General features: G+C 49.6%; 1 protein-coding gene across 2 annotated transcripts in view; it reads left to right on the plus strand.

Moving 5' to 3' along the window:
* GTF3C1 (general transcription factor IIIC subunit 1) overlaps window positions 1-24843 on the plus strand; it is a 56090-nt gene that overhangs the window by 9789 nt on the left and 21458 nt on the right. For both annotated transcript variants that reach the window (XM_037507388.2, XM_054693787.1), the window contains exons 6-18: window positions 3408-3531; window positions 10655-10822; window positions 12260-12375; window positions 13389-13695; window positions 14277-14494; window positions 14835-14971; window positions 16076-16229; window positions 18578-18681; window positions 20311-20495; window positions 21944-22213; window positions 22465-22610; window positions 24148-24245; window positions 24683-24779. In XM_037507388.2, coding sequence (XP_037363285.2) covers window positions 3408-3531; window positions 10655-10822; window positions 12260-12375; window positions 13389-13695; window positions 14277-14494; window positions 14835-14971; window positions 16076-16229; window positions 18578-18681; window positions 20311-20495; window positions 21944-22213; window positions 22465-22610; window positions 24148-24245; window positions 24683-24779 — 2124 coding nt within the window. The remainder of the gene's footprint in view (window positions 1-3407; window positions 3532-10654; window positions 10823-12259; window positions 12376-13388; window positions 13696-14276; window positions 14495-14834; window positions 14972-16075; window positions 16230-18577; window positions 18682-20310; window positions 20496-21943; window positions 22214-22464; window positions 22611-24147; window positions 24246-24682; window positions 24780-24843) is intronic.

Consider the following 24843-nt stretch of genomic DNA (forward strand, 5'->3'; position numbering starts at 1 on the left):
AACGTGCTCAGTCCTTCCTTGAATCCTTCTTGCTCTTGACTGAGGCCATCTTCCCCTGGGGTTTGCTCCAGGACCTGTTGTGAAAATTCTCATGGAATAGTGAACCCTGGCATTAAGTTTAGCTGTTGTGATCAAGCTTCTCATTTTGTTCCCACTGGTTTTATTCTGACATGCCAGTGACTGTGCTAAGGAGAGGTGAGAGGACACAGGAGAAATCTCTGGCCCATGTGCCGGGGCAGTGATGGTGAGGATGAGGAAGACAGTGTGGAGGCGGCGCTGCTTGCAATCTGAGCTGAGAGGAAGTTAGGGATGAGCAGTGTTGGAAATGGGAGAAAAACAAATGGTCCCTGGAGGTTAAACAGTTGAACTTAAAAATTAAAAATTTCAAGTCAAATGTTTTGGGTTATAGCATACAGTCCCCAGAGGAACATGGCTTAGAGGAACATGGCGTAGAGTCTGACTTCAACCCCGGGATGCTCCTTGACCCTCACTGATGCTGGAGATGCTCTAGTCTCTGCATTCCTGCTTAGGGGAGCGGTTCCCTCTGACTCAATTCAGTGCACACCTGCATCTCTTTGAGCCTATACTTTATTAAAAATAAATCTGATCAAGTATTTTGTAAAATTGAGATTTCCCATTTTCCCTGAAACATCAGGAGCCTGCCTTCTCTTGGGGCAGCTGGAACTGGCTATGTCCTGGCCAGCTCCCTCGACCCTGACTTCTGTCATCTCTAGGCACCGTGTGCACTGCTGTTGGTGATAGGAGAGAAATATCAAAAGTGAAAAATAAAAGATAAAAAGTAGACTGACAAGCCTCTTCTTGCGATCCCAGAAGAGATGAAAATATCCCTACATGTTTAATAAACGAGTATCTGCCCACTTTGTGTTTTGTGTTACTTGTCCGGCCTGTGAGGCCATACAGACACTGGAGGTGAAGTCCCTTTGCTGTCCTTGGTCACCCAGCTAGGTCCCAGGTCAGTGCTGTGGACTCACTAAGAAACAAGATCTGACTTTACAGGACATTGTTTCCTCTCTCTCTTCAGTGACTCTGAGTTAGAAATGTGTTCTGCACTGAGATGACAACAGTTCCTGAGGATGACAGCCTCAGGCTGTCCAGAGCAGTCGAGTTGGCTACAGCGCCACCTCACAGGGTGTGTGTAAGCTCCCTGCAAAGAGAAGTGCAATTTCTTTTGAGGGCTGGGGAACCCTTTATTGCAAGTTACAGTCGATCTGGCCTTTCAAGATGTCGGTGTTCCCAGAAGAGACAGAGCAAAAAAGGCATTTCAGGCAAAGGTGAAGAGCTTGGGCATAAGGTGCAGGGCTGGGGAATGCCCTGCCTGGGACTTTGTAGAAGTCAGCAGTGGTCCAGGGTAGTCAGGCAGCGGTGGGGTTGGGTGTGGGAGATGTGGCTGGAAGAAAAGGTCTTGAGTGCCAGTCTGCAGAGTTGGGTTTAGCTAAAGTTACCAGAAGAAAAGAGTGTTTGGGAAATGCTCTGACAGGTGGATGAGACTAGAGCAGGCAGTGAGGTGGATGCTCTTGTCTTGGGCTGGGTGGGTAACTGTGAGGTCTTGAAAGGTTGGCGGTCACACTGGCAAGACTTGGTAGTGACTGAGGCCAGGAAGAAGAGGTGAATGAAGGAGAGGGTCTTATCTGACGTGAGTGACTTGTCTGAGTGAGCCCCTCTTGAAGTGGACCAGAGCTCCATCTTGGGCAGGCTCAGGAGAGCAGGGATCAGATATGTTCATGGCCGGACACCTCCCCCATCCAGGAGGGCAGTGCTTGGCCCTTGGTAGATACCAGGTTAGTACTTGTGGATAAATGCATGACTAGGAAACACAGGAAGAGGAACAAGTCTGAGTGAGGATGAGGCATGGAAATGGCATCCATCATTCATCTAGCTGCACCCCCAGCAGCATGTAAAGACCCTATGGAAACTCATCCATCAAATCCTAGCCCTAAGCCCTGAACCATTCCAAGCCAGGGAGGATGACGTAGTCCTGCCTCTGGGGGCTGCCATCATGTGTCAGCTTGATTTAGGATTTATTGAGTGTGAAGTTCTTCTGGACACTCACTGGTGATGTCTAGGCAGCAGGTGGAAACGGGTCAGAGTTTGCTGACCAGGATTTTGGAATGATTAGCCTATTGATGGGGTTGATGCAGTAAGTACAGACATAGGGAGGCCATAGGGAGGCTCCTGTTGCTGCTTCTCCTTTTGCTGGCAGACTGTGCAAATCCTGATGGCAGCCCCCAGAGGCAGGACTACGTCATCGTGCCTGGCTTGGGATGGTTCAGGGCTTAGGGTTAGGATTTGATGGATGAGTTCCCATAGGGTCTTTACATGCTGCTGGGGGTGCAGCTAGATGAATGATGGATGCCATTTCCATGCCAGTGGCTTCCAGTGAGCCGTATGGGTGTCATCTGTATTTCTTTGGTGACCATCTGTCCTGCCTCCCAGCGCCTCGAGAGCTTGGCTAGTCAGAAAGCTGATTATACGTGTGGCAGTGGAGCCCACACGTGCTCCCCGTCTCCCCTAGAGGGTAGGAGGAACCTGTAAGACTCAACTAGTGGCTCTTAGTTGTGAGCATCTCCTGCTATTCAGTCTTTAATTTATAACAGAGGTAACCTGCCTCATTATTCAGGGTTTGCAAAATCAAATGCCAGCAGTTGCAAGAGGGCAGTGGAAATGAGTGTACGAGGTTAAGCATAAAAAGTTGTTTTCATAGTGGTGTGGATTGGCGAACTCTTTTCAGTATCCTCTTAACTGCCATCAGATAGAAGTGGCACACAAATAAATGTTGATAACGGATAATGGGTCTAGCTTCAGTGTGCAGGCTGATGGGGGTGAAGCCGGGGCGCCCTGTGCATGCAGGCCTGTCTGAGGGAGCCATATCCTCGGCGCCCACTGACTGCAGCTGTGAAGCCCTGCAGTCCTAGGATTTGTGGCCTGGTCTTGTTTTTCAATAGAAGCCAGAATCTGACTTTTCACATGAAATCTGTTACTGTTCAATGTTGGTAAATGAAGTACTAAAAAAAAAAAAAAAAAACAGGCACATAGATAATAGAACATGGCCTGTGTTGGAGGCTGCTGCCAGTGACCAGCCAGTGAGCAGCACTTACCATCATTTTGGTTGCGTCACTATGCAGAAATACGAGTGATGAGTTGGAAGTACTTATCAGCATTTTGTTGAAATTTCATAGAATAAAGAAACTCTCTGTCCCCTTAATCACAAGTCTGTCTGTAGTCTTCTCTGGACCTTCTTTTCTTTCTTGACAGTGTCCTTGACAGGCTTTCCTCGTTCGGGATGGATCAATTAACTCAGGTCCTATATTGGAGTTTGCTCACATAACTCCAATAGTTTTAGACACTGTACCTGTACTGAAAGTGGCTTTTAAATGTTGTCTTGGCAGGGGCTGTGCGAAAGGACATTTAAGCGTCTCTACCAGTACATGCTGAATGCTGGGCTGGCAAAGGTGGTGTCTCTTCCCTTACAAGAGATTCATCCTGAATGTGGACCGTGTAAAACAAAGAAAGGTAAAGACAGTCTCAGCCAGTGTCCCTTGACTGCCTGAATGGCTTTCACTTCCCCTAAACTCCAGCCTTTTTCTTCACGTTCTGTCATTCATGGGATGATTTCACATACTTTTCAACTCTTTATTCCTCAGTGTCTGACTCAGAATTTTTGATGTAAATAGTGCTTAGGAAGTGTTTGCTGGATGAAGCAAGTCTAACTTCAGCTCATATCTCTTTGTGACTGTCCCTCCAGCATCTCAGATGTGTGGTATCCAAAGTACAAGCTCACCTTCCTTCTTACTAAGCCACTGTCCACTCTCCAGAAGCACTTTCAAGCACCTGTTCTGTGCTGCATGGTGGGTGATATTATCACCATTTGACATATAAGAAAGTCAAAGTGAAGAGGTGCTCAGTATCTTACATGAGGTTAAACAATCAGTAAGTAACAGGTAGGATTTGAACTTTCTAAGAAAATTAAACTAAGGACAACAGAATATATGTTTAAGAACCTTTTTTAGTCCTCTATTTTTCTTTCGTATTTTTATCCCACTCTGTTTAACTCTTCTTGATTAACTGAAGTCATTTAAAACTCTGAGGGTCAGAGCTTTTGTTACTGGGCAATAAGGCACTAAAACCAGCCACGGACAGTGCCCAAATGGTTTACTGGTCACTGTCTAAGTTCTTCACCTGTACACACAATTGCAAGACCACTCAGGTTCAGGTTAAGTCCCAACAATAATGGGATTTATTTAACAAACAAAGGAAAACAAAGAGTCACTGAGGCCACAAGTGGCAGGTATCTCACCCCAAGCAGTGTCCAGTGTTTTGAAGTCCCAAACAAAAGACATCCAAGATGGCCACCAAAAGGAGCTCCTGCCTGCTCACCCTTCACAGAAGTCCACACAAGGGCAGCCTCCCCCCTTTGCCTCCCCATGCTCCAAAACACAGGACTTTAGGGCAGCATTTTAATGCTTCATCAAATATTTGAAGAGAATGCTAATATGAATGTAAGGGAAACTAAAAAGCGAACTTATGAAATAGAACAAAGTAAAGAGCAGAAGAAAACTTAAAAGAAGCCTCAGCAAGAAGAGAAGATGTGGCATCCATGAAGCCAGAGCAAGAGGCTATAAAAGAGGGACATGCAGGAAATAAACAGAGCACTTGGGAAAGTAAAGAAATGTGACTATTGCAATAAAAGGTTTAGTGGAAGGGAAGATAGTAAAGATAATGTGAAGAAAATTTCCCCGAAAGAACAGAAATTTAAAAAGATAGGAAATAGGAGACCTGGATTGCAAATAAGATGCTGAGCCTAAAGGGGTTCCAGAGAGAGGGTGAGGAATGTGCTCCGGGCCCAGAGAGGAGGTGATAGGAAAGGACACCCAGAGTTTCTCAGATCTGAGGGTGTGAGTTTCCAAATCAAAAGGCCTGTCGGTGCCTGGCATGAGGACATTTTCTTACTTGCTGATCTGAAAGGATCCTCTCTCATCTCCCGTGTTCATTTTAGGACACTACAGGAAGAGGTACACCATGTGGTGACAGACTAAGACAGACAGGCCATAGGGTATGCAGAGAGCAGGGAGACAAGAGGATCCCGGGGAGGTGATGAAGGCCCCAGATGAAGGCCAAGCCATGAAATGGGAGCCGAGGAAGGCTGGGAACACCTAGTGCATCTGAGGTGTCTCGGGAAAGTTGTGCTTTTTTAGAGTCTGAGTATGAATTAGCGACAGATGCATAGTAAAGCAAGCAAGGGGGGGAATGTTGTAACTCCAAGGAAACCCAAAGAGTATGTAAGATAAAACAATCAGGGCCTGTGTGCTTGATTTGGTGGGCACAGCAAGTGACCTGTGGAGACCTGCTCCGTGAACAGGACAGCCCCAGGGCGTCCCCAGCTCTGAGCTCGGTGGCTCCAGGGGCAGGTGGGGAGTCTGTTTCTTTGGTGACTGAACAGCCTTCTAAGGTTAAGGGCTACCTCTGCCACCTTGTCTGATGCCCCTGCATCTGAGAAAGGCCTCGTAATGGATATGGTGCTACAAAGAGGCCACCACACAACAGGTGTAGAAACGAAGAAAACACCTGGGGGGAGGGGCGCCCAGGGGGGCCCTTAGGAGTCTGTTTGGAACTGAGTTGGCACTAAGTAAATGTTTAGCCACTTTAATTTAATTAGGTGCCACTTCAGTTAACTTGTGTAAGAAACCAGGGATGAACATACAGTTGGAGCCTTTTTTTTTTTTTTTTTTTTTTGCCTTGAGCTTTGTCTTCCCAGTTTGCAGAATTTACATAAAGCCTTTCCTCCAAGGCATTATGGAATAGAAGAGACTTAAATAATAAATAAAGATGATGTATTACTTCTTGTAAATTTGCAGGTGTGCCTGGGTATATGTGAGCTGTTTCTAAAAGTCTGTGAACAAAGAGTCTGAATTTAGGCATATTTCAGATGCGTTTCAGAAAGCTGCAGTGTTCTGTTTTGCAAAAAGCAAAAAAAAAAAAAAATCTTGTTAATGAAAACAGTCACCCTGAACTGATCTATTTTGCAAATCTGGATTATTTTCCTCAAGTGTTTACCAGTCATTCTGTGTTTATTAAATTGGGCTGAGAACAGAAGGAGAAGAAATAGAAGTTGGCTTTGCAGTCCCTGGGGAAATGGCCACAGTGGGAAGCTCCCTGGGGCTAATGACTGAGCTGCCACTTAGGGGGTATTCCCGGTTCAGGCCTGGGGGGGGTCATCCACACCTCCCTGGTAAGATGTGAACTCTCCCACCACTGCTGCCCCCTGACTCCTAAAATAGAAACAAAACAAATGCTGTTCACCTCAACCTCTGCACTGTTGCCGAGGGCAGCTGCAGCTGCATGGTTCCACCTGCCACGCCTCCAGGTGATGTCGGTGGAAGGATTTCATCTTGGAGGAATGGCCCTTGGTTTGGGACTTCTGAATACTGTGGACTCTCGGGTGAGATAGCTGGCCCCGTGGCCTTACGAACTCTGTTTCCCCTGTTTGTTAAATAAACCCCGTTATTGTTGTTCCTTGAACTTGAGTGGTCTTGCAGTTGGGTGCATTGGTGAAGAACTCACAGAGAGTGCCCTGTGCTCTGTTGGACACAGTCCTTGGAGGGCTTTAGTAGCCGTGGGGCCCTGTATCAAAAGCACTTTAAATGCATCAACACGTTTAATTCTCATAGTATAACAAGGCGAGCCCCTGGGCAAGGGGAGATTCCAGGGTCCCTGCCCCACTCAAGGGAGGGTACAGCGGAGCAGGGAGGACGAGATGGAAGGAATGAAGAAGGCGACCTGGAGGACGCACATGGGGCAGAGACATGTGAGAAGCTGCGCTTGCATCTTGGCCTTGGACTGACACCAGGGACTTGGGGGACATAGAAGGAGACAGTTGGAACAGACGTGGGTGAGAGACACGTGGGGAGGTTAACGATGGCAGCCTTTGTCTTGATTTTGATTTTGCTCCTTTCATCCCAGACTTGCCTGGCCCTTCTGCCCCTTTCCTATGGGCCCCCACCAGAAGGTGCCTTCGACTTGTGGCCAACTTTTGAGCTTCAGTGGTCCTGCTTTGGGCCAACCCTGTGTGGCTGGGCATTTACCCTCTAGGGGAAGGGTAACTTTGGGTGTATCGTGTGAAAACTGTTTTATCTATTCTTTCCCTTTTCTTTATTGCACACTAATTGTATTAAAGTTCCTTTCCATCGAAGGTTCTATGCACTAGAGTATGTTTCATCTTAATGTGGTGGTTGGCAGAACCTATTTAGAGGAGGCAGTTTTGGGGAGCCTGGGTTGCCCCTAACCCTGCCCTGTAACAATAGGGGCATATACCTGTGAATATGCTAAAAAAAACACTGACTTGTACACCTCAGGTAGGTGGCTCATGTGGTATGTGAAATAACAGTCAAGCTGTTAAAATTTTAAAGAAAAAAAAAAAAAAAACCAAGAAACACCAAGGTACAAAAACTAAATTAAGATCATTAAATGGCAAAGGGTGACAGTTAAGTAAAGTAGAATTAAAGTATACAAGCCAAGAAAAAAGAGAAATGAACCATATTAAGGAATAACATGCAGTGAAATAAATATTCAAAAGAACTTTAAAATCAGAAAAGTGGAATGCAAAAGAATGAAGATCAGAAACACAAAAAAGGATGAAGTGTGAACGTAAACAGAATAGAAATTGTCAGGAAAATTTAAGGTCTAGTAGAAAATTAATGGTGCTAAGGGGAAAACTGTTAAAACAGCTAAGAATAGCAGGATTTCTTTAAGTGAAAAGCGACAAAGGTGATTAAAGGACACCAGCAAAAAAAAGAAAAGTTAAGTACTACCATTAATAATTAATAAAGCACATTTTAATATGGCAAAAATTATTAAATGCGAGAGCTTTAAAATGTACGGAAAAACCCACAATGGTGTAAAATCTGGTTTGATTAACTCCACACGGGAGCTGAAGCAGCTCTCCCCAGGGGGCTCAGACACAGGCTGGAAATAGCCTGGCAGCACACGCAATCCTGAAGGGATGCTCTGAGGGCTGGCGAGCGGGCCTTTCTGCTGTGTAGCTCACGACTGTTCGGGGGACTGAGAAAGGATGCTCCCTAGGCTCGGAAGAGCCGGCGGCTAGTGCAGGGCTGTGAGCACATGACCGGCCGTCCTTATGGGCAGTCTAGCCTCAGAGGCCAGTAGAGAGCTGGCTGTGTCTCCGCAAGTGGGTGTTCCACGTGATGCTTGGCTCAGAGCTGTCAAGAAATGTTCGCTGTTGTCTCGCTCATGGCTGCACAGTTCACACCCAGCCATGCAAAGCTTTGCAGAGGCTACAGTGACAGGAGCAGAGGCTTTGAAGGCCCTCAAGGATGTTCCCGGTTTTACCCTTTGAGCCCCTGAGTGTACCAGCAACGTTTCCCCTTTTCACTTGTGTTTATTTTGTGTTTATTGTGCATCTTTTATTGGCTAATAAGCCCCTTAAGGAAGTTAAAAGGGGTGAGAGATAATGCTGAGTTGTTCCTGAGAGCATGTCCATCTTTCTCCTCCAAGTGCTGTATCATGCCCCCACTCAAGACAGCAACACTGGCCACAGGTCACCTGCTCGTCCCAGTCACAGGGACATCTTTGAATTGGAGGCCATAATTTCGTCTAACATTTAGGACCTGGTCTCCGGGGTGCTTGGTAAATCCCAGCTCTTCAAGTGTTTAAGGGTGGGGAGGGTGGCGGGTGGAGTGGGCAAATTCCCTAGCTCCTGAGCTGTGGTGAGGACTAACTCAGACACCAGTGGAGAGCTGAGATCAGCATCTGGGACTCGGCACACCTTAGAGAAGTGGTAATAGTCATGTTATTAGCCCCACCATCTAAGGGGCCAGATGGGGGTTGAGAAGGGCTTGAGCAGAGGACAGAGAGGAAGGATCAGTGGTCAGTCTGCTGCTGCCTACTGGGTATACTGGCCACCGTGGGCCTCTTGTCATTGTCATTAGAGGGAATTCCCAAAGGAGGACCCAGTCCTGGTTGCTTGAGCCCTGAATAGTTCTCACCCATATAGATGTGCACAAGCTTCCCTCATCCCTTCATCCACTTCCTGGTGCTTTAGGCTCCCTTCTTGGGGAGAGACATGGAAGGTGAGGTCAGGGAAGCTGCCCGCCCAGAGGAAGGAAGGAAGTCTTGGAGGACTGGGGAGTGGGAACAGGAACTCTGAGAGGCCTGTGCCATGACTTGGACTTCATGTTCCTTCCATGAAAAGTTGGGGGTTGGGGGCTTCCTGTCTGAGGAGTAGAGGAGAATGAGCCCAGGCTAATGCCGCTGTGGCTACCCATACTCCTGACCTCTTGTCTCAGGCCTGTGCTCCTGGAGGATGCCAGTGAGTCAGCCATGACTGGACCTTACCCCAAGGCTAAATTTCTGCGGAGTCCAGGCCCCCAAGAGACCTCATTGTGAGCTTCGCCCGCAAGCCCTGTGCTTTGACCCCGGAGAATCCCCTGTCAGCACTGGGCAGGTTCTAGAAGCCACCTGCATTCTTTGGCTTGTGGTCCTTCCTCCATCTTCAAAGCCAGCAGTGTAGCCTCTTTCAAGCTCTCACTCTGTTTCTCTTGCTCCCTCTCCTGAGGACTAATGTCTTACCTTGCTTCTTCCTGGATCATCCAGGATAATATCAGAACCCTTGGTCACACTCACCATGATGGAACACCTTCACCTAATCCTGCTTGCGGGTGCCTTTTGCCATGGAAGGCAGCACGTCCACTGTGTGCCATTATTCTGCCTCCACACTGCACGTGTCATGGGGCACCCTAGTGCAGAATCATTTCTTCTCTGCTGGAGACTGGTGACTGTGCCTCTGTCACATACAAGCTGTTGGGCAGGTTTTTTTTTTTTTACCTCCTCTGTGCATGAGCAGCTTCCCCTGTAGAATGCCACCTCGGTTGTCAGGATCACTGAGTTAGCGCGAGTAAGGCGTGAAGGTGTCTCGCTTTCCCTCTCACTTTTCTCTTGTTGCAGACATAGGCAGGACTTGTTATTCTTCCACCAGCTTCGTGGCTGCATAGAGGCCCTGTGTGGTGGTTTGCATTAGGTGCTAGCCAGGGGTGCAGTGGCCTGCAAGTGGACGCCACCACTCGGTCCCTTGTCCTCATCAAATAGGCTGTAAAGGGTGCTGCATGGCCTCTCATCACCAGCAGCTTTGGCCTCTTGTTGGGTTATTTTCTAGGAGTAAATTCCTACCCTTGGGATCACTAGGTTAAAACCTTCCTGGAATGTTCTAGAAGGGTTGTAGAACTCAGTTACAGTGCTGCCTTGCCTTATTGGCATTGGGTGTCAGCCTAAAAGGAAAAATGGTGTTACCCATTCAGCAGTGCCAACTGTGTGTGGGCACTGGGAAGGGGCGGCTCGTTTCCTGTTGCCATGGCAGCAGGCGGAAGCTGCTGTTTATGTAGCAGGACTAACAGGGCACCTGGTTTCTTTTTTGATTGGTATGTCCTTGTTCGCTAATTGATTTAATAAACAGAAACCCCTTTTATGGAGCAAATTTTCAGGTCTTAAGCCCCAGGATGCTAATTGTAACTGTTCCGAGCATGGCGCTATGCGTGACCTGTCCTTGGGTCTCTGTCTGCTGCATCTCCCCCAACCTACTCACCCCTGCTTCACTCTTTGTGGGAAATATGTGCCTTGTTCCTAGGGACTGACGTCATGGTGCGCTGCCTCAAGCTGCTGAAGGAATTTAAACGGAAGATGGAGGACGACCACGACCAGGATGATGACGATGACGAGGAGGTCATCTCCAAGGGCGTGCCGCCGGTGGATGTCGTGTATGAGCGGGATATGCTCACACAGACCTACGAACTCAGTAGGTCCTGCGCTCACACCCACCTGCACGGGCTTCCTGGCCTGAGAGTCGGGGGATATTTTGCCTCCTGTCCATCCTCCCATGCTGTTGAGAATGTCCCCTTGAGGGCTCCGGCTTCAGTGAACCCTTGCTCTGCCGCTTGTTGGCTGTGTGACTTAGCAAGGTCTAGGAGCCTTAATTCCCTCATCTGTGAGGTGGGGACCCAATGAGGAGCAGGCTCAGAACAGCTGGTGTCATCCCGGGGTTGGAAGAACGAACTGTTCATATTACCACTCAAAGATTTGAGCACCGTCACCATCCTCTGAAATTGGGCCGGAGTCACCGCAGGCTGCAGGTGCTGCTGCTAAGGGGGAAGCTATCTCACTGCCCTTCCCCTGGATCCCTAAAATCTGCACAGGACAGCAGCGGCCCAGTGCCGTGGACGATATGGCCCCAGCCCTTGGGGGAGGACAGAGTAGAAAGGGAGGGGCTGCAGGAGACCTGAATGAGCCACAGGTGTGAAGCCACCTGGCCTTTTTGGGGGGCTGTTGGGTAGTTTTGATCAACTCCTAGCCTCTCTTAGAATAGGTTCCTCCTAACACGGTTTGGGGAAAGTTGCCCTTAGCCCTTTCATCCCCACTTTGAGCATGTTAGCTAGTTCAATATGGAAACACATCCTAGTTACCTGTTTATTCTGACATTTCTTTTTAGCATGTATGATAGAGCCTAATCCAAACTGGTTGTACCTGGCAGCATCCAGTGATGCATAAGGAAATGCAGGAGAAATACCTGAACAGAGCTTTGCCACAGAGCCTGGGCTTTACTGGACAAACTCTCTGTCCCCTACTCTTTCCCCACCAGGCTGCTTTCTGGAGTTCCCAGTCACAGAGTGACTGAACAAATTTCAAAGGGCTTCTTAGAGGCAAATATGGAATAGCCTGAGAAAAGACAGCGTGTAACAGGACAGGAGCTGACAAACTGCAGGCAGAGCGTGGTTGTCTGCTGGCCATTTGAAGCAGGGACAAACGGCCTTACTTGCTTGCATAGCGTTGGCTGGCCCCCAGCTGTTACGGGGCAGTGCAGCTATGTCGATGTCCATGTCTAAGTCTTGGAGAAAGTAATGAAAAAGCTCTTCATTAAAAATTATTCTGATTTTTTTTTAAAGGGTCAATTTCAGTTATATAAAAAAGTTCATTCATGTGAAAGAGCTGACTCCCTGCTGCTGGGTAAAATCAATGTTACTGGAACTTGATAGAGGAGTAGTTGGTCACTTGACTTTCACTCTCTGGCTCGAGGTGTCATGTAGTGAGTCCTGGAACATGAGCCAGCAGTAGTGGTGTCGGGAGAGTCCTGGGAGGGCCAGGGAGAGCAGGCAGCGTTCTAAAATGTCTGTGGTGAAAAAGGTGGGTGGAATTGACTTACTCAGAAGTTGGAGTTCAAGTGTATTGTTTCACACAGTTGAGCGCAGAGGCACGAAAGGAATTTCTCAAGCTGAAATCCGAGTGGCAATGAACGTGGGAAAACTGGAAGCAAGAATGCTGTGTCGTCTTCTTCAAAGATTCAAAGTTGTCAAGGTAATGTCCCGAGCCGCTCTGCACAGTCCCCTGTTCTGGGTCTACACGGCGCGGTTGTCAAGGAGGGTCTCAGACAGCAGAGAGCAGCAAATGCTGGCTTTCAGCCCCCGTATCTCCTCCTCCCTGTGGCTTCTGTTGGTTTTCACTTTTTAGAAATTAAATGAGTTGTCAGTACTGAAAGGTCAGCAGGAGACGTGGCAGCTGGGGATACACTCCTGTGCGGGCTCAGCAGAGCCAACGGGCATCCATCTGCTCCTGAAGACAAAGGGGTGCTCTCCAGGGCTCCTCAACTCTTGACACACCCCTCCTGCTGCTCCCCCACCCCATCCTGGGGACGGGCCCTGGCTGGCTTGCATGCTGGTTTTGGATCTCAGACTTGCTCTCTCAGCAACTTACACAGTGCCCTCTTCTTGCAACTTCTTGGCTGTTTGGCGATGGGTGTGTAGCCACTGAACTCATGACTACAGAGCACTCAGCCCTGAACTCATGGCTCAGCAGGTAGAAGAGTTACTCTTTCTGCCACTGAGGGCTCTGGGAGGGCCCTTTTCGCCTGGTTTAGAATACAAAATGGGCATGGGCTGGTGCTCGGCTTTCATCAGGCTCCTTGGCAGTGACTGAATGGAGCTGGTGACTTCAGGCCCTGACTCACTGGCATCAAATCACGCGTAACAGATCCTCACTGCTTCCTGACCATTTCTCATGGTCAGGCCTTAGGGAGACCTGGAATATCTGGGAGGGTGCTCCCCTCCAGGCACTGTTAGCCCTCTAGAGCAAACACCCCCACGATGATGGTTTAGAACAGCTCTGATCTGCCTGTGCACTCAGGACCCGAGGGATGATGAGGAGACCTATGATGGGAAGGTTGAGGAGGCCTGACCTGGCGCGGTGAAATGGAGGTGAGGCAGATGAATGCAGGAATGATAAGGAAGTAAGCGCTGCAGCCTCCATCACCAGCATGCCTGAGTTGCGATGCCCTTTTCTGATTGTGAGTAAGTGAGCCTCGTCCCCTGCAGGGATTCATGGAAGACGAAGGGCGGCAGCGGACCACCAAGTACATCTCCTGCGTGTTTGCAGAGGAGAGCGATCTCAGCCGACAGTATGAGCGGGAGAAGGCCCGGGGCGAGCTCCTGACCACAGTGAGCCTGGCCTCGGTGCAGGAGGAATCCCTGTTGCCTGAGGGCGAAGACACTTTCCTCTCTGAGTCGGACAGTGAGGAGGAGGGTGGCAGCTGCAGCAAGAGGCGAGGCAGAGGGTCCCAGGGGGACAGGAAATCCTCCTTGAGTCTTGGGGCTCAGCCACATCACTCCACTTCAAGCAAAGGTAGGGGCGCTCTCAAGGTGGGGGGTGATGGAAGGGAGTGAGGGGGGACTAGGAAGGGTGTGTGCACCTCCAGTCTGAGCTACTGCCAACCCCACCTTGCTCAGGGTGTCTTCAGATAATAGCCCACTTATTTCAGCAAACTGAGCATCTCCATGATGCTGTTTGAAGTTGGGACCTAGTGGTGTCACCTGCATCAGAAGTCTGTCATGTGGGCCGTTTCCTGGTTGCTTGCACGCCCGTTATCCCTGCCAAATGTTTATTTTGTTGCATTTTTACTATTTAAGGGATGGAATTTCATAAATTTGCTCTACTCGGGAAATTCCTAAGGTGTTTAGTGATAGAAGACTATATTTTAGATGAGATTGGGTGCATCCCAACTTGATATCCAGCTGTGGCGGGGTGGGGGTGTGTGTGTGCACGCGCACGCACGCACATTTGGGCTGGGCACTGCTAGTGTGATACATGTCGACCAGATGGAATCCTTTGACCTGTGTGGATGGTCTGGTGTCTGAGCACTAATGTCCTTGTCACTTTTCCCCCTGATGGAACCTGATTCATTCTTTCCGGTCCTGCCCCCCCAGGTGGGTGGAAATTCGTAAACCTGCACCCCCTGAAGAAGCAGCCGGCTTCTTCCTCAGGGGCTGCTGAAGAGAAAGCCTGCCGGAGCGCCGTGAGCAGGGACAGCCTCGTGGACACCAGCAGCACCTCAGACCCCAGCGTGTCCTTCGGCTCCCACTGCATGGAGAGTACCAGTGGTGACATTGCCATGATTGAAGAGGTCAGACTTGAGAACCCGAAGGTGAGGAGTGAGCCTTGTCCCTGGGGCAGAGGGAGCTGTGCAGCCTTCTCAGCTCTGTGCTCAGGAATGACAACAGCCGCAAGGTCAGGAACAGTGACTCTGTCCCAAGCCAGGCACTTGACCTTTGCTGGGCAGAGGCCAGGCCCTCACGGGCTGTGCTGGTGTATCCCAGCCCGCACACAGCCTGGCCTCTGGTATTACCACGTGTGACGTGCTCAGTATTTTAATTTCTCACAACTTACTCCTTTTAGTTTATCAATTTTGACGGGGAATTTTGTGTGGCCAGTTTAGGTGAGTGGTTCTCACTCTGGGCTGCTTTTGTTTCTGGTCTCTGTCCCAGGAGAGTAGTAGTTCCCAGAAGACTGGGAAGCACGGCCCAGGCCTAGACAAGCCCCACGAAACGTACAGACTGCTGAAACGCAGGAATCTCATCATAGAAGCTGTCACCAACCTCCGCTTAATCGAGAGCTTGTTCACGTAAGAAGTTGTCTGTCTGTCCCCTTTGCACTAGCAGTGAAGTTCATGCCATTTAGTCACAGCCACAGGAACGCATGAGAGGCATTTGACTCTCTCTTCTGCTGCATGAGTTTCAGAGCATCAGTGTGATAGGAAGGACTGAGTTTGTTCTTTGATGCGAGCAGTGTAGGCATTGAGGACAGCAGTGCGTCCTCTGGGGAGAGGATGATGAGCATGACGCACAGGCCCCGGGGAAAGTGCGTTTGCCTTTCTCCTTCCTTGCAGATCTGTGCTTAGAAAGTGGTAAGAAGAGACTTCAACAGGTAGTAGCATAGGCTTATAAACATTGTTTTTAGTTCTCCATGGAGCCTTTTGTTCGAACAAAATCTTACCTGAAAGCAAATATAAAAGCGACACAAGTAGGACTTGGGTGTGTGTGAAGTAGAGGCTTTGCTCCTTCTGCTACTAGCACCACCTCCTGGGCGGCATCTTCCGGCTCCTGAGGCAGCCAGTGGGGGCGCCTCTCCATTCAGTGCCTCACCCTCACCCTCACCCTCAGTCAAGGTTTCCAGTTACCTGGCTGGGGAGTGGGGGCTGCTGCTGCTGAGCTCCCCTTTTCTGCACAGTGAGGGCTCTGGCAACGTGTAGGAGTCCCTTGTTGGCCCTGCCATGCTATGACTGGTCATCTGGAAACATCACCATAGTAACTCAGGAAGGTGCCTGAGGAGAGGGCTCAAAAGAGAGCTTTGCATCTGAGGTTGTTGACAGTGTAAACTGGCACATTCCTTAGGTGGATGTTAAATTAGCAGGGAAACTTAGTGAAGACAGATTTCCATCATGTGCTGTGTCCCTCCCGTTACTGGCACAAATCATGTAATTGCTGTAGTTCCTGGCAAAAGGCTCAGAATGTGAAGCTGCTGTGAATGGTGCCTTGTCTCTAGCTACCCATTATCTCCAAGAGAGATGCTTTTCAATATATTGAAAGTAACCCTTTTATTGGTAAAACCTCCTCTAATTCTTTGCTCGTTCCTGCCGGATGCCATCAGGCACGTCTTGGTTGCCTGGGTTGAGGTAGTGTCTTCACTGACACTGCAAACATTAACTGCTTACTTTGTGATGCCCCAGGATTCAGAAAATGATCATGGATCAGGAGAAACAGGAAGGCGTGTCCACCAAGTGCTGTAAGAAGTCCATTATCCGCTTGGTGCGGAACCTGTCTGAGGAAGGTCTCCTGAGGCTCTACCGCACCACGGTTATTCAAGATGGCATCAAGAAGAAGGTAACCCCGGGCTCTCCTGACACCACACAGCCACCCTGGGTGGCTACACGTTTTCTCTTCTACGGCAGTCTCGTGGCCTCATAACTCAGTTGTTCTTTTATTGCCACTAACTCAGAATTTCCTGCTCTGCCTCCTAATTTGGAAAAAGGGATTGTCCCAATCTGTGGAAGCTGGGAACAAAAAAGAGGAGCTACTTGCTCAGATCAAACAGCAGCTTGTGCAGCCCTGCGGGTGGTTGGGGGAGGAGTTGTGCCGCCTGCAGCCGCCTCGACAGAGGAGGAAAGTGGAGGCATTGTGACGTTCAACAGAGGCAGGTGGGAGAAATTAAGCAGCATTTAGAAGGTGGAAAATTTAGGCGAAGCAGCAAGAACATTTTCCACGGAGATCTGAGGAAACGTATCCCCGAGGAGGTGACGGTAGTGACTCAATTAGGATGCACTGCTGGGGTAATCCAGTGGGGACGATTTATCTCTTCTGTTGCAATTTATCTGTTTCTGTAAAATTTAAAGTTTGGGGCCATTCCCATAGCAACTTCCCATAGCAGCCATTCCCATAGCAGCTCAGCAGCCTGGCACACATTTTAAGGCATAAATTTTTCAGGGTCAGAGTAATTTGAGAGCGCCCAGCTGGACCCTGGGACCAGAGGAAATGGTGCCGTAGGGACAGTCACTTGTAATTTCCTGCCCCTTCTGACTACAGTTAAATCTTTGCCTCAGAAATCTCTGCTTTGATGTTTTGTGTTCTTAAGCTGGCAAGATCATTTCTGGTTTTTTACTTCACCCCCTTTATTGAGACATTGGAAATTTGAAAAAAATGACTGCAGAGACAGTCTCCACCATTCCAAGTCAGCAGCTCTGACTGGAGTCCCTTGCCTCGTCCCTCCCCTGTCCCCAGCCAGTCAGCCACTTGTCCCTTGAGTGGTGCCAGGAGCTCCCTGTGCTCACCCCGCTCTCGGACAGAAGCCCCTGCCGGCAGCCTCCGATCCCCACTGCTCTTCACAGAGCAGGTCTTTGGTACACGCAGTCTTTCTGGGCAGTCACTGAGGGAATGAAAATCTCCCCAGTCCAGGAGCAGAGAGGGGTGATCTGGCCCACGTATCTGCTGCATCCCCAGTTCTGCCTGGGATTCCCGCCAGGTGGAACTGGACGGAGCAAGCGCCAGGTAAACACTGAGGATCACGCAGCCTCCCAAATGAAGGGCCCTGCTGCTGGGGCCTCTTGCTCAGGACACTTCTCCGGTGGCCTGTTTTCTGACTGGACAGGGCCACGCTGTTGTCTGTCTGCCTCCAGAGTGAAGGAGGTGCGCACAGCCCCCGGAGCATGTGCCGCAAGTAGGCGGCCTGCTAAGCTGCTGGAGGCTCCATCAGCCTTGGCCCTCACGCTGCATCTTGCCCTGTCCACTGGCTTTTGCCACTTAGCTGTCGAAAGCAAGGAAATGGGAAGAGTCTGTGTTTGCCCCATGACGCCTTTAAATTTCCTAATGTGTCCCTCATTTGAACCTCACAAAACCACAAAAAAAATTGGCAGGGCAGAGGGGTGAGGTCCCCACTTCACAAATGAGGAGCAGAAGAGACTGAACCAAGTGTGGCCTTTTGGAGTCCCCATCTGGGCTTTGTTGCCTCTTTCCTCCCTCAGCCTGTGTCTGGCATGAAGCCTGCTTGGTCAGTCACACCTTTAGAGACCCCGATCTGGCTCTCTTCTGCCAGCGACAGATGAAACAGAACCTGGCTCTCCAGGGCCTTGACCACCGTGCTGCCATCCCCTACACAGCTGTCACACACCCCTGCTCCACCCACCGGGTTATTTCCCTTCCAGTTTCTATTTGCCGTTCTAATGCTGTTCAAGAAATGATAGCCGCCCTAGCCATTCAGCTTTGGTACCTCGGGAAAGGTAACAAAAGCAGCTCTAAATCTTGGCCAGTTGTTTTGAAGCCTGCCCGGCAGGAGTCCCACAGCAGAACTCACCGCGAGGAGAGATTAATGAAAGCCGCTTACCTTCTCCAGAGGGAAGCCCTCAGGATTCATAGGTAACTGGGAAGTTCTCAGAGAGCAGGTGCTGGGCATCTGGAGCAGCCACCAGGTGGCAGAGATCGGGGGAGACAGCCCAGTGAGGATGCTGCAGGGGGTCACCGCTCTCCTCCAGGCCGGCCCTCCTCCCCTGCTCAGGGCTGCATGTCTCTGGAATGAATGGCAGACTGTGTAGCCACAGAATTATCTCCAGTCTCATAAGTATCTTTTGAAAAAATTATGCAAATAGGTATAACCAGCATTCTACCAAGGAACTGAGTTCTGGAGCGGGGGTCTCCCTTGGCCCTGCCCTTTGGGACACACATTCCACATCACTCTGCAGGTGGACCTGGTGGTGCACCCGTCCATGGACCAGAACGACCCTCTCGTAAGAAGTGCCATTGAGCAGGTTCGTTTCCGGATCTCCAACTCAAGCACAGCAAACAGGCAAGTGATAGTGCTCTCTACGCATCTTGGTGGGGTCCCCTGGGGCTGGGTTTGACCTGAGGCAGGTCTGCAAATGCCCTTTATTTATACTTGTATGAGGTAAGAAAACCCACTGATTTGGGGTTTGTGGTCCATGAGCCCCTCGTCTAAACAGGGATCAATTTCTGGTGTCTGATTAAAAACAGTCTTACCGGGCCTCCCCGGTGACGCAGTGGTTGAGCACTGGGTTGCGAAGCTGCCCGCGGCCTCTGCGGTGCCGGTTCGATCCCTGGCTGCTCCCCGGCCACCAGAGGAGGGTCCCACATGGCGCGCAGACTTCTCCTGCCGCCCGCTGCTCCCCTCAGCAGTGTACTTCGGTCCTTCTGCCTGCTCTGCTCCCCGCTCTGGCTCTGGTGAATTCTCTCACCCTCCCGCGCTTCTGACTGTACCCGGTGCATGTATAAACAAAACAAACAAACAAATAAATAAAGCATGCCTCTATAAAAAAAAAAAGAGAGACGTACTGTTTAAAAAAAAAAAAAAACAGTCTTACCATTCTTGGTCCTACTCTAATTCTGGCTAGAGGACTCCACGCCATGGGCCCTGCAGTGTGTGATACTTGCTGTCTCCCAGCGGTTCACAGTGATTCTAGTTGCCTCTCTGAGGTCTTCTCTAATTTTGTTTATAACCACCCAATGGGCCAAGAGAAATTTCAGAAGTGGGAGCAGGTTCTTAGCTGAGTTTAAACCCGAAGTGGCACCTGGCCTGACAGAGGCCGGATCTGACTTACAGGTGTGTGGGCCTGGCTGCGTGCGGGCCACATAGACACTACTCAGGTGCCATTTAATTTCACATCAAGTTCCTAGTTTCTGCCATTTATGAAAGTATCAGGGGACCCAGAATCTCGGGCTCCTGTTGCCTTGGGGGGCAGCAGCATTGGGAGTGGCACAGGATGAGGGAAAGATTACTCAAAGTCCATGGAGAGCAATGAGAAACCTAGAGGGACTACACAGGGAAGTAATGTGCAGCCTCATCCAAGGGCGGTATTTATTAGAATCAAGCACAAAGGTGGGGCAAGCACAAGGGAATATATGTGAATGGTATCTGGGATGTAAGCTGTGGTGGAGGGACCAAGGGCTGCTGCCTGGGGAGGCTCCATTGCTCCTGCTAGTCAAAACACATTATCTCTATTCTTACCTAAATTTCTGCTAATCTTTTCAAGCAAGGTATTCTAGCTGATCTTGCTAAGCTGGCCATAATATCTGCTTGCTGTTTTCGGCAGATACTGATTTCCCAGTATGTTCCTCATACCAGGACTTTTGTCCATGGTGAGAGAACTGCCTGACTGTATGCCTTGCCTTCCAGCAAGAACTCTGTGGGCCAAGACAATAGCCCCGAGAACAAGAGGGCCGGGTATCCCACAGTCTCTCTTTCTTAAAAGGTAGAGCTGTCATAAGTGGGGGTGTGATTTCCAGGTCACCACAGTCCCCACCATTCCCAAATGTCTAGTGACCTGATACATTTTATTCATTTGCGTCATCCACCTGCAGTTGGGTTGGAAGCCAGGGCTTGCTGACTTTATCTGAGTCATGAGGACAGAACCTGCCCTTTCTCTCAGCCCTTGATTTTGATCTTGGATTTGAACTACAGGATTAAAGTGTCCCAGCCACCAGTGCCTCAAGGAGAGGTCGAAGAAGAAAGTCAAGGGAAAGAGGACCCGGCTGGATCGGGAGACTCTCCGACGGATGCGTCCTCTAAACCCGAACCTCCACGGGTGAAAAAGACTGATGAGAAGATGGGCATAACCCAGCTTAAAAATTATAACCCTGTAGTAGGTAAAAGCAACTTCTTGTCAGTTTTGTCTTCCCTTTGTCGCGTGTACACGATGTTACAGTTTCCAGGTATTCTACCTTCAAGCTCTGGGCTGTAATTAGAGAATCAAGTCCTAAGTGCCTGTTGGGTAATGTGGGGCTGGTCATGTGACTTTCACCAGCATCAGTGTCCCTCCCTGCCAAATGGGAATGATACAGCCTCTCCAAAGCTATTCAGAGAACCAGAGGAAATTACACTACCTTATGAGGAGTTACTCACCAAGATTAACTCCTCCCGCTCATTATCCCTGGAACGTTCTATAAAACTCAGAAAATCTCTTCTTCTGACCCCCAAACCTTTTGGTCAGACAGTCATGGACGTGGTTGAGAAGTCATGAAAGGTTAGCAGAGGCAGGTCTCCTCCCTGCCCCTCCCCTACTAGGTTGAACTGAGTTGAAACTTGTGCTGGGCAAGGGCAGTGGCCATGGCTTTAGAATCAGGTGCTCGCTTCCTCTCCTGGCCACAGGTGTGCGTGCTGGTAAAGCAGGGCCAGGGCGACTTACCAGGGCATAGACCTCTGTCCAGCAGGAAATGTCCTGGTAGGGGACACAGCAGCCCTGGGAATTCCAAGTACCCGAGGTCATTTGTGTGACTTCCTGTTCTAGGGACTCCAGCCTCACATTTGTGGTCTGTACCCTCAAGCATTCACAGTTAGAAAGTGCAGACTGAAGGAAAAACAACGTGTTGAGCATGTACCGCTGAGCGCACATGCCTGCGTAGATGAGGCAGTGGCACATCCTCTTGTGGGGGAGGCGTGGCAGTGCAGGAGGGGCCTTTGGGCGCTTGCCCTGGCTTCCCTGTCCTCGCTGGGAAAGCCCAGGAGCACCTTGCTTATGTCCATAAAGAAATAAGCTGCTTAAGAGAAACCGGCTTTTGGACTATCTTGTCTAGTCCCATCAAGCAGGAGCCTTTAGGTGGAGCCTGTGGGCCTCCACCCTCCTGTCTTCGGTATACTCTGGCTCATCTTCTGTGCTCTCTTTCCTTGTTCTACCCTGTCACCTGGCCTCCTGGCCCTTCCTCGAATATGCCAGCCACACACTCATCTCAGGCACCTTGGCTTGCCAGGGGAGGCACGCTGGCATGCGTCACATGGCTGCCTCTGACTTGCAGACTCTCTCAGGACTTCACGCAAGGTCTCTCTGTACAATCACAGCTTCCCTCCCCCGTCCTTTACTTTCTGTATCAGCTCTTTCCACGTGATATATTATTTTAGGTATTTTGTTATTTTCTGCCCTTTCCCTCTAGAAACTGAGTTCCAAGAGGGTGAGAATATTTACTGTTTCAAAAAAAAAAAAGGCTATTTACTGTCTCCCTGGTACATGGGACATAGTGCAGTCATTGGTTCTTGAGTGAATTGTATCAAATGGAATCTGGGGTTTTTCAAGCACTGATCTCTCCCATTCTTGCCTTAGTTCCTGGACTTGGGCGTTCTCTAGGGTTTCTGCCCAAAATGCCTCGCCTGCGGACAATTCACATGTTTCTGTGGTACCTGATCTATGGGCATCCTGCCAGCCACCTGGTAGAAAAGCCGGTCCTCAGAGAGAGAAGACTGGCAAGGCAGGAACCAGGCCGTACGGGAGCTCAGAACTCCAGAAATGACTCGGAACCCTCCGATGGTCCACCCAGGGAGGGCCGGGACACAGGCGTCTGGGAAACTGAAGTGGAACTCGCCACAGAGACAGGTGAGATGCCTGCGTCAGGCAGGCTGCAGTGGGACCTAGAGGGATCGTGGTGGGCCTTCTCATCTCAACTGGCTGCAGCCCCACATGGCCCTGATCAAAATAAAGTCTTAATCCAAACTTCCTAAGCTCTGGGCTTATTATCTGGCAGTAGGATTTTTGCCCAAGTCTTTGGTGAGAGGGACCTACTGGGAGTGGGCGTCGCCTTCCTGCCCGGGGACCCTGACTGTGGACTGACTCTGGTTTTCTCCTAGTGTATGTGGACGAAGTCTCGTGGACACGTTACATCCCTCCCATCCCCATCCACCGGGACTTTGGTTTCGGCTGGGCCCTGGTCAGTGACCTTCTCCTCTGCCTGCCCCTCTCCATCTTCGTCCAAATCGTGCAAGTCAGCTACAAGGTACTCGTAGCTCCAGGGCCATTGTAGGGCCTCAGGGCTTGACCCCTGGCGCCAGGCTGGAGGGCCCCATTCACTAGGGCACGGGAAAATACTTTAAGTCTTGCAGTTGCCCAGGTGGATGGATGGATGGATGAATGGTTAGTGGAAGATTCTGGCAAGATTTTTTTTTCTAGGTAGGTGAGTCAATAGACAGACAGGCAGATAGCTAATTGATAGACGGATGATCAGTTAGTCAATAACAAAACATATGAAAGACTTGTTCTAGATGGATCAATGAGAAGGTAAGACAGGCTGGCTGGCTGGATGGATGGATGGATGGATGGATGGATGGATGGATGGATGGATGGATGGATGGATGGATGGATGGCAGGCAGGCCAGAGGGGCGGTAAGGTTGGGTGAATGGAGGCATGGGTGGTTTCTTGGTCGGTTGGTTGGTGGGTCAAGGGGAATACTTCAAAGACTTAAGTAGATCAGTCAACAGACAGAAAGACAATTGTTGTGTAACAATAAGATGTTCTTGAAATGTGGTAAATATAGAAAAAGGAGAAAATTAAAATTATCCATACCTTCATTGCTGGTGTTTTTGGTAGATTTTCTGCGTTTTTTCCTATGCCACATTTTTGTGTATGTGTGAGATCTCCCTCTTAAGAGAAAGTTGACTCAACACTATACTACATTTACCTTTATTATCTGGTTTTTTTTTTTTTGTATTTTGCAATTTGAGTTTTAGCTAGATATTAAGTAAATTTATAGTATTCCTTCTTGTATACATATCCAAATTTATTTAACCCATACTCTATTTTTAGACATTTAAATTCCAATTTCTTAGTATTATAAATGGCATATTGATAAAAAACATTTAGGCGGACTTATTTTGGGGCAGCTCCAAATTTTTCTTTTAAATATTTATGTATACGAGAACTGGGGTACAGGCCAGAGGTGCAGGGGGTGAGAGGATTCACCAGAGACAGAGTGGGGAGCAGAACAGGCAGATTGACTGAAAACCACTGCTGAGGGGAGCAGCGGATGAGACAGAAGAGGTCTGCTGCGCCGTGTGGGTTAGCTTCTTGGTCAGGGGACCGAACTCGTGCTGCAGGGGCTACCGATAGCTTCATAGTGCTGAGACTTAAGCCCTTGTGCCACCAGGAAGGCTCACCAGAATTTTTTCCTTGGGGTAAAGATAGAAGTCGAATCGCTGGTTTCCAAGGGAATAAGCATTCTTTATCTTTTTGCAAAATACATAAATATATCCTTATATTCTGCACACACATTTCAGCAATTTGTATGCCCACCAGCAGGGTATGAGGACACCTGTTTATTGCACCCAGCAGTGTGGCCAGTGAGCTGGAAGGGAGGGTGACTGAAGGCAGAGATGGGGGGCGAAGGGGAGGAGAGCAAGAGGAGGGGCAGTTACTGGGCAGCCGATGGGCACATTCAGAGAGGCTACAGCCCAGAAAGTAGTGGTGAGCATTTTTCAAAATTTTTGCAATTTACTCCAGCCATGAGGGTAAGTAGAACTTGAACTTCCCCTCTCAGGTGGACAACCTCGAGGAGTACCTGGACGACCCTCTGAAGAAGCACACACTGATCCGATTTCTCCCCAAGCCCATCCGGCAGCAGCTTCTGTACAAGAGGTGAGCTTCCTGAAACTGCTGCGGTATGGCGAGGGCCCAGCACGCCCCTTCAAGTTGGGTTTCTGAATGATTGTTCACCAGAAAGATACAGGTTCAGCCTTCCAGATTGTAAAAACTCAAGGTTTCCATGAGCTCAGCCCCCTGTAAGTATGCTACATCAAGCACAGGCGAGTGAAGTGTGGGCTAGCATGTTTCATTACTTGATTTCAAGGTTCTTCTCAAGTAAAATCTGCTGCTGCTGCGCAAGCACTAGAGCCCTGTTTTCCTTTGTCACTTTCCAAACTCTAGCCCCGATGTAGGTCAGAGTGTTGCCTTGGGTGGATGCTGGGAAGGCTGGTTCTGGGCTCCGTACAGTGCAGGCCCGAGGCCGCCACTCCAGCTGCAGACCCCCGGAGCCCGTCAAGAGTGTGACGTGACCATGCTCCCCTGTTTTCTAGACGCTACATTTTCTCGGTAGTGGAGAACCTCCAGAGGCTGTGCTACATGGGGCTGCTCCAGTTTGGTCCCACGGAAAAGTATCAGGATAAAGATCAGGTAATGCCTTTCACACTCTCCTGAAGAGGGTCTGGTGGGTGAGCACACGTTCCAGTCAGCTGAC

This window comes from Talpa occidentalis, unplaced genomic scaffold (assembly GCF_014898055.3).
Source record: "Talpa occidentalis isolate TD23 unplaced genomic scaffold, MPIMG_talOcc4v2.1 talOcc4.12, whole genome shotgun sequence".
NCBI lineage: Eukaryota > Metazoa > Chordata > Mammalia > Eulipotyphla > Talpidae > Talpa > Talpa occidentalis.